Below are 9,655 nucleotides of genomic sequence, written 5' to 3' on the forward strand. Positions count from 1 at the left end.
CGCAGGCTACTGTACAGCAACAGAAAAAGAAAAGAAATACATTGGCAAGCCTGTTTTTTGTCAGTGGTGGAAAAAGTACTCACATTTGTCACTCGAGTAAAAGTATCAATACTGCATTGTGGAAATACTCTGTTATGAGTAAAAGTCTGGAATTCAAAATATACTTGAGTAAAAGTGCAAAAGTATTAGTATCAAAATGTACTTAAAGTACCAAAAGTAAAAGTACAAAAATGTTTGAAAATAGCAGATCTACAAGCTCACAACGCGTCGCGATGCGACGCGTTGTGAGCTTGTAGATCGGCTATTTTCAAATAGCCTAGGTATAAAATTAAAGTGATTAATGTATGTTTTATAATGTAATAATGTATATCTGCAAAGTAATTAGTAACTAAAGTTTTCAAATAATTGTAGTGGAGTAAAAGTACAATATTTGCCTCTGAGATGTAGTGGAGTAGAAGTAAAAGTACAGAAAATTCGAAATACTCCAGTAAAAGTAATGGTACCTCAACATTGTACTTAAGTACAGTACTTGAGTAAATGTACTTAGTTACTTTACACCACTGTCTTTTGTAGCATTTTTTTTGCAAACCCTGGCCTGTCACTGTTTACATTCAACTCTTTTTTTGAGCAATTTGGGGAGTTTGTTTGACAATAGTCCCTTACACCTACACATGTAAAATATATGACATTTGTATCTCAACAACTCATGAACATAACTGCAGTATACCAGTTCCATAATGATGATATAACATTCATTCATGCATCAGTCATACTATGTTTCTACACACGTAGAAACGTTGCGGAGAGACTGTGAGATAGCAATGCATTAAAGCAGAAGATTTGCTCCGTCTCCCAGCCCTGCTGGGAGTCTTTGAAGTTGATTGATGTTGGGTAAAGGGCTTTAGCAAGACATTATTCTATTATTATTATTATTATGCACAGTAGCCTATCTTGCATTTTTCACTGTTGTATATGGGAAAGCAGCATTCTTAAACAGAGGACAACAGTGAGATATGTATTTATATTAGATGGGGGTGGGGCGAGCCATTGTACTATAGACACGCTCTTGGGTCCAAGGGAGTCTTAATTTAGGTCTGTTATTAGAATTCTCAAGCCGATCGGAATTTCCAAGCTGTGAGTGCATAGAACGTCGGTCTCCCCCCCTGCTGTTGTTCCTACTGCTGTCTTGGCCCCCATGGGGTGCTGTCACTGAAGGCAGTTATTTTTCTCCCATTAGATGCTGCAAAATAACCGCAAAGAAATGAAAGCCCTACGTTCCAAAAAATGTAACAAACTCATATGGGGGGGGGGGGGGGGATTATCATGGGAATACGTCTTCCTCTCTCATCTTAATGTTGTATATTCACGGTTGTAGGCCTACGCTTTTGTCCTCCTTCTTGTGTGCGTCGTAAAGGCATGTTTTCAATTAATTTCCCACCGATTCCGTGAGAATAATAAAATACCCAAACAAGTCTGTGAGTCTGTATGTTAGCAGCGCGGCTCGACCATAATCGAAATCACATTGCGGCGTTTCCGCTGTGCCGCCAAATTTACCCAGCATCCATCTTTGTTGTCTCCACATCTTGGATTTGCTTCTTAACAGTCTGGCTGCGGCCTCATTTGGACTAGCATACTGTACATTTTCCACGCGCCAAAGACTGCATGCTCTCAGAGTAGACCTTGGCATATGGCTTCGGAAAAGAAAACTTTCAAAAACAATAGACTGAACTGGAGGAGGGGGAATCAATGATGGAGGATGTTTTTTCTCCGAGAGCGTATAATATGCGTATGGGTTTGTGCTGATTAACGAATTTGGCCTTTTGCTTGTGGTCAGCCTGCTTGCCATTTGAGTCAAGTGTGTAAATGTTAATTGAGGGAAGAAGAAAAAACACTTCAGAAGCAAGTATGCTCTTTTAAAACCTTTATCAATATTGCTCTTGCTCAAAATGTATCTTAAGTGGTTTTCTGAAATTGACTGAATTGACTGCTACTCTCTGGCATGACTCACTCTGGCCCGGGGTGGGGAAGAGGGGGTGTAGAAAAAACTTGGCTCAAATGAGCAATCTGCATAATAAGGCAAGCAAATCCAGCGGAGTTAGAAATAAAAGGGCTCTCCCTGAATTGACCCGAACCCCCGCTGTGAGTCACCAGAACAGGAAGAAATGTAGGCATTCAATGCAAGCATATAAATAGCAACACACATCCTGACTTCTCCCGTTGGATGGATGCTGAGTTGCTGACTACTGACTGTGCTTTTTAAGACGGAGGGCGTTAGCTGCCCATGTGTCAGATTCACAGAAGACACAGGTCAGAGTGGCACATGATGATGACAGATTATTGTGATTACTGAGACGAGACAGAATAATTAATAATGATAGATCATCATTAGGGATGTCGTCTGATCGCTGATTCGATACCATTTTAGAATCACAAATAGTCTAACTAACTAAGTACAAGTTCGGTCAATCCAAAATCAGCAAATCACCAATCCGAGGTAGAAAACTCAATGCATTCTCTACTGCCTCCTTTCCAGCATTGCATTCTTTATTCAGATCTGGCATTAGTCTTTAGTATGACAATAAATGTTCTCCCATTACACTAGCATATATCGTGTCAGCTAGTCAATTACAGCATGCCTGTGCCTCCGGGCCCACAGCATCTTCACTGCGTGTGTAAATTATCCAGTGTGCGGTCACAGCTTCAACATCGTGCAAACATCGAAACTACAAATGTCGTCTGTGAACCCGCTAATTGCCGACAGCTTTGCCACGCAAGTGTCCATAATAACGCTGCAAAGGCAGTCTCCCCAAATGATGTTTTGCCGACTTCAGATACTGAATGCACTTGCCCTTCTTTGAACCTGTGCGGGTCATTGCGATAATTACATAAATGCACGGACTGAATATAAAGCATCTGATACTGATCTTGGGTAATGGCTTGGGGCATCCCTGACCTCCATAATAAAATTCCTTGATTTATTCAACCACTTTCAACCTCTCATTACTGTAATTGCCCCTAAAAACGTGAATATTTTTCAAAAATGGCAAACAATACCAAATGTACAGTTTCACAATGCATCGTGACACATTGTTAGCTTGTACATCTGCTATTTTTGCTGGTTTTAAAAGTGTAAAATAGGGCTTTAAAAAACATAATTGTTATTGTTACATAATTTCCCAGATGTAGTTTGGACGTCGTGCAAACACTGTTTTCCTTTCCCTGAGGCCATAATTATATGTACATCACCACAACATGAATGGCAATTTTACACAAGAGCTCTTCTGTCCATAGCGAACAGTGCTCATGCATACAGTACGATGCAGTCATAATTGTCATTTCACGCCTTCAAAGTTCATGTGGGGTAGCACCAGTGGTGGCTTATCCAACAGGCACCAACCTTGGGGGGGGCACCAAACGGCGTGAAAAAAAATACGGCGTTGACAAAACGCTCCCGGGGGGCACCGAACCGGGTCCAAGCACCGGGCACCACGAAGGGTTAATCCGCCCCTGGGTAGCACAATGAAACCTGCATGCAGTCCAGAGGTTCAAGGGTTCCATGTTAAAGGTTTCTTTATCGTTACATCGTGTGTACGGGGTACATAAGAGTACAATTCTTTTGTCCTGGTTCCTCAAGACATTGTAGCACTGAATATCAATTGAGGATCCTACACACTTAGATTGGATGAGTCACTGTCCGGAGCCACGCCTGTGTGTTAGGCAAATGAGGATTTAAAAAAATAGGATAAAAGTCATCACTAATGCAAGCCTCCCTCTGTTGTTGTCTGCTGTGTTTTATGATTACTGCTCTGAAAGTCCCTCCACTGTATAATGAATTTACACTTAACTCCCCCCTTCTCCTTCTCCTTCTCTCTCTCTCTCTCTCTCTCTCTCTCTCTGTATATCTCTTTCTCCCCCTCCTCCCTCCCACCCTCCCTTCTGTCCTTTTCTCCCCAGATCCCTCTGACAAAAATGCTGCCGTGCATCGTTTTCCTCGGCTTGTTTCTCACTGCGGCCAGGTCCCAAGACACCCATCCCTTGGAGGCAGCGTCCCCCATCACGCAGTCCTGTGACTCCTTGTGCGCCTGCGAGGAGAAGGACGGCGTCCTCCACATCAACTGCGAGCAGAGGAACATCAGCAAAATCTCCCAGATCAAGGTCCCGACGGGCGTGCCCTTCCACCTGAACCTCTACAAGAATGACCTGGCAGAGCTCCGCACCGAGGAAATGGAGGGTCTCAAGAACGCCGTTTCGCTTCACCTCGGGGCCAACAGCATACAAGAGCTCGAACCGGGGGTGTTCGGCGCCCTCGGCTCCTTGAAGAAACTCCACATAAATAGCAATTTCCTGGTCACTCTGAAAGAAGACACTTTCCAAGGCCTGGTGAATTTGGAGTTTCTCCAGGCCGACACCAATTTTATCCAGGTCGTCGAGCCGGGGGCCTTCAACAAACTGATCCGCCTCAAGGTCCTGATTCTCAACGATAATTCCATTGAGTTTTTGCCCGGCAATATCTTCCGCTTTTTGCCCCTCACCCACTTGGACCTGCGTGGCAACAAGCTCCAGACCCTGCCTTATGTCGGGTTCTTGGAGCACATCGGACGGATCATGGAACTTCTCTTGGAGGACAATAACTGGCATTGCAACTGTGATATCTTGCATCTAAAGATCTGGATGGAGAACATGAGGGCCCAGTCTGCTATCGGCGAGGTGGTCTGCAGCGAACCGCCCCAACTAAAAGGCACCATCCTGGCCAAAGTGAAGCGGGACGTCCTTTGTAAATCACATGCCGACATCAACCTGGAGGAGCCTTCCAAGTCACTCGATATGGTTGTTACTCCATCATCCAAAGCGGCTCAGATTCCGAGGCTGATGGACGCAAAGGATGACGGCAAGATTCCGACGCCGTCTCACGTTCCTGGGAGCCCGTGTGTGGAGCACTGTTCCTGTCACAATCACCCCGTGGCAGGGTTTTTGATGCATTGTCAGGACCGAGGGATTCAAAGGGTCTCGGATATCGGAATACTGCAGCAGAGCCCCACCAAGCTGGTCATGACAGGGAACATGATCCAGAAACTTTTGAAGTACGATTTCGTCACGTATGACAGTCTCGAGTTGCTGAACCTGGCGAACAACAGAATCGACTACGTTGACAATGAGACATTCCTCAGCCTGAGCAGCTTGAGAAAACTTTACCTGAACGGCAACCGGATTGAAAAGCTCGTCTCCACGATGTTCGTGGGCCTGCACAATCTCGAGTACCTGTACTTGGAATACAACCTCATTAAAGAGATCGCTCCGGGCACATTTAATCCCTTGCCAAACCTCAAGTTGTTGTCGCTGAATAACAACCAGCTCACCTCTCTTCCCGCTCAGATATTTCGCAACGTGCCCCTCACCAAATTAAACCTGAGGAAAAACCTACTCATGCACCTGCCAGTGAGCAACGTGCTCGATCAACTCGACGCACTCGAGCAGATTTATTTAGAGGAGAACCCGTGGGACTGCAGCTGCGATTTGCTCAGCCTCAAACAATGGGTGGAGAAGCTGAGGAAGGACACCGTGGTGGGCTCCATTTTGTGCCAAACGCCAAAGAAAGTCGTCGAAACCGAGCTGCGGAGCCTTCGCCACGACACGCTGTGTCCCGGCCTGGTGACCTATCACGCTCTGTCCGACGAGGAGAGCGTCACGGCCACGCTGGGGCCCGACAGCCCCGGCGGCGGCGGCGGGGGTTTCCTGAGCTCGCTCACCGACACCATCCCGCTCTCCGTGCTCATCCTCAGCCTCCTCGTCATCTTCCTCATGCTCATATTCTGCTCGGCGGGGGCGGTGGTGTTCGTGGTGCACCGGCGGCGGCGACGGGCGAAGAGGAAGATCGCCGAGGAGCAGGGGCCGCGGGAGCACAGCAGCGGCAGCCCCATCCACCTGCACTACAGCATGTACGGCCAGAAGACCACGCACCACACGCTCACGCAGCGCGCCGGGTCCCCCGCGCTGTACGAGGAGCGCTCGCACAGCCCCATCGTGCAGATCTGCCGCAACCCCACCTACTGCGCCCAGCACAACGAGCACGAGTCGGCCGACGTGGACTACAGCAACCTGGGCGGCGACCTCGGCAACCTCGGCGGCAAGCAGCACGTCTGCCGGAGCATCATGGAGAAGGAGAACACCTCGCCGCTGACGGGGCACCCCAAGTTCCGGTCGGTGAGCGGCGAGTGCCCGCCGGAGTTCCTGTCCCTCGGGAACCCCGGCTCGCTGTACAGGAACATTCTGGAGAAGGAGAAGGAGCTGCAGCAGCTCGGAATAACCGAGTACCTGAGAAAAAACATGCCCCAGCTGCAGTCGGCCGTGGAGATGCAGGGCGGCCCGGGGGGCCGCCAGGAGGAGCTGAAGCTCATGGAGACACTTATGTACACGAGGCCGCACAAGGTGATGCTCGAGCAAACTAAGAACGAGTACTTCGAACTGAAGGCGAATTTGCACACCGAGCCGGACTATTTGGAGGTGCTGGAGCATCAAACTGCGTTTAACTAGAGTTTAGCCTGGAAAACACACACAGCACCCCCCCCACCACGTGTTCTCTTTTTGTTCTCGACAAACAAGTGCCTTGTCCGATCTGCCCTCTTGTACTTTTCACACTGAAATATATACCGTTGGACACATTAAGTAGCGATTTATTTGTAGCACGCAGATTGTTGTTATTTTTCTTCCTGACAGCAGTGTTATGTAGCTGGGTGACAGACATAATACGGTGGCCAAATGTAACTTTAATTAATGATTGCAGGGATTTGAGCAGTCCTGGGCTGCATGGGGGAAGAAAAGAGGAAAAAAAATCTATTCAAGCACCTGTGATTGATTAAAACCCCTCCTGGTGCAGTGCAGTCAGTTGAAATGTTCAGTTAAGCGCAAACCCGCCCATCTGACACTCGACAGGCTAAAACAGATGTTCCACAACAAGTGAACGGGAATTCGAGAGTCACCACTTGACACATAATCGGTGTGCAATCCATGTATTTTATAGGATCAGTCGATTCCACTGTTAACATAACGTCAGTTATAGGTCATAATGCTATAACCAGCATGCTCATTATTGTGCCATAGCATCTGCAGAATGCCAACTGTACTGTACATTTGGACCACACTGATGGGAGATAATATGCATATATTCACAGTGCATTGATATCCAGGGGCTATGCTATTCTTCATGGTCAACCAACCAGAGACACTGCGCATCCCTTCCCCCCCATCTTTGTTTTTATATTTATTTATTTTATATTACAAAAACTGATGGTATTTACAAAGACAATGTCGATATGAATTGAGTTATTCTGTTCAGTAAAATAGAGCACTTAAAACCATTATCCTACACGACTGTAATCTTGTACAAAACGCATTGCACTAATCAGATGCCATAAGGGTGGTGCATGACAATCAACACACAATGTCCTGCTGAAACTTTTTTTTTTTTCTTGGTTTGTTTGCTTCCTCTCTCTGCCAGAAAAATAGAGCCACTATGGTTGTGTGCGGTCCCTTCTGTGTGTGTGTGTGTGTGTGTGTGTGTGTGTGTGTGTGTGTGTGTGTGTGTGTGCGTGTGTGCGTGTGCGTGTGCGTGTGTGTGCGCGCGTGTGTGTGTGTGTGTGTGTGTGTGTGTGTGTGTGTGTGTGTGTGTGTGTGTGTGTGTGTGTGTGTGTGTGTGTGTGTGCGCGAGCAGGGGGTGGGGGTCAAGAATCGTCTGACGAAATCGGTCCTTCTCAGAAAGCAACCGCCAGCATCACTCCATTCACACATTCTTCCTTTTGGCCAATTTGGGTCAGCTGATTTGGAACGGCAGTCATAGACAGTGGTGGGTGGTTCTGGGTGGAGGGGGGGGGGGTGGCTTGCAGTGTCAGCACAACTGCATGCTGACATGCAATGCTGTGCCCCAAAAGTTAAGACACAGACACTGTGTGTGTGTGTGTGTGTGTGTGTGTGTGTGTGTGTGTGTGTGTGTGTGTGTGTGTGTGTGTGTGTGTGTGTGTGTGTGTGTGTGTGTGTGTGTGTGTGTGGGGAGAGAGCTCTGGTGGACGTGTGTGGAGAGCTGTGGTCGACAACGCTGGCCATATATCGCCTCATTACGAAACTATGTAATGCTGAAATCGGTGTTATGCTGGTGGTGGCTTTGCTTTGCAGTGTGGACACTAGAGATGCACGGATCGCGGTTCTAGCCACGGTTGCTGCGGAAAACCACAGTTTTTGGTGGATTTGGATCAATCAAATATAATTATTAATTAATATTGGATACGCCGCGGGTGAGATAATGCGGGAAACAAATGAATGACATCTATTAGGCTTATTATAGATCTGTATTATAGCTTTCAAAAAGCACGAAATTTCGGCGTGCGTGTGTACTTTAATATGGAAGTAATTTTCCATCAGGCACAAATTAGCCGCCTACTACACACGCTATGCCGCCATCTGGGGTCCTTCCATTTCCAAACAACAGCAGTGGACGCAAAGGCAGCTAAAGTGAGAGTGAGAGAGAAACTTAACGGAGGATTTAAAACAAAATAAAAAAGGATGCCAGAGGAATAAAAGTCTGGCGTGAGAGTGATTTAGTGAAGTTGTTAACCCTGCTGACGACGAGTCAAGTGCTGAATAATGTCTTATGAAAAGTTGCAATGTGAGAAAGTGATGGAAGACGGAGGGCTTGCTGTTACCATGGATATGTATAGCCTGGAAACCAGATGAATCTGAGAGCAAAAAAAAAATTGCCCTCGGCAGATTTGGTCTGGCCACCGCTCAGTTGCGATTGGATTTCACTCCCTCCGAAGTAGTCAGGGACCAATCAAGACCCAGTATGCAAATATGGGGCGGGTTTATCACCAATATCTACGCAGTGATGTTAGTCTGGCCATGCCAGGCTAGGATATGTACACATATGATCACTGCATTGGTGATCACGACAGTGGTGAGTGAAGTTGTTTGTACAAGTATGTATCCATATAGAATCCCATTGCCTACTGTTCAGTTAGAGCGGCCTTCGAAGGTAAGCGCTGCATGGAAAAAGGAGAAGGAAAAAGGGACGTCCCAATCATTCGTTAAACAATGTATTTCTGTGATCTCACAACTAAGGAAACTAACGTCAGGGAAATAATAATTATTTGACATGCGGATGATGCTGTCGTTGCGGGACTATAAATAGGACAATATAATTGATTTGGTTGGATGACGGATGGATAATGAATGTGTGACACGCGGATTAGGGTGACGAAAAAAGCCCATCCGCGCATCTCTAGTGGACACTGACCTGGTTCCAGAATGGTACTGTATGCTTGATTTCTACTTCGTTACGTGGCGCGTCACAACCCAGAAATAGCCGATCGACAAGCTCACAACGCGTCGCGATGCGACACGTTGTGAGCTTGTAGATCTGCCATTTCCGAAGTATAACTCAGTACTGTATGCGCTCTCTCACTCATTCTCGGACTCGCGCCCAGCTCTGAAATGGTTTATGTAAGCACATACTTTATTGCTTTTATATCTAGATTTCATTATTTATTCTGTATATTTTGTATATACTTATGTCTCATATCTTTTTTCTTTTATTTTCTTTTTTTTTTGTGTGCCTTTCAGTGCTGTACAGGCTATAAACAGAAGTTGTAAGTGATGAACTGAAAAT

The 9,655-nt window shown here is 46.5% G+C and overlaps 1 protein-coding gene across 1 annotated transcript in view; it reads left to right on the forward strand.

Annotated features, from left to right (window-relative positions):
• The window catches only part of slitrk6 (SLIT and NTRK-like family, member 6), a 36,500-nt gene extending 28,640 nt beyond the window's left edge, over positions 1 to 7,860 (forward strand). Inside the window, exon 2 of the mRNA XM_080421869.1 lies at positions 3,955 to 7,860. Coding sequence (XP_080277995.1) covers positions 3,970 to 6,531 — 2,562 coding nt within the window. The 5' untranslated portion in view covers positions 3,955 to 3,969 and the 3' untranslated portion in view covers positions 6,532 to 7,860. The remainder of the gene's footprint in view (positions 1 to 3,954) is intronic.
• Positions 7,861 to 9,655: the final 1,795 nt, after the last annotated feature.

Source organism: Gymnoscopelus braueri, assembly GCF_963280865.1.
Source record: "Gymnoscopelus braueri genome assembly, chromosome: 24".
In the NCBI taxonomy this organism is placed as follows: Eukaryota; Metazoa; Chordata; class Actinopteri; order Myctophiformes; family Myctophidae; genus Gymnoscopelus; species Gymnoscopelus braueri.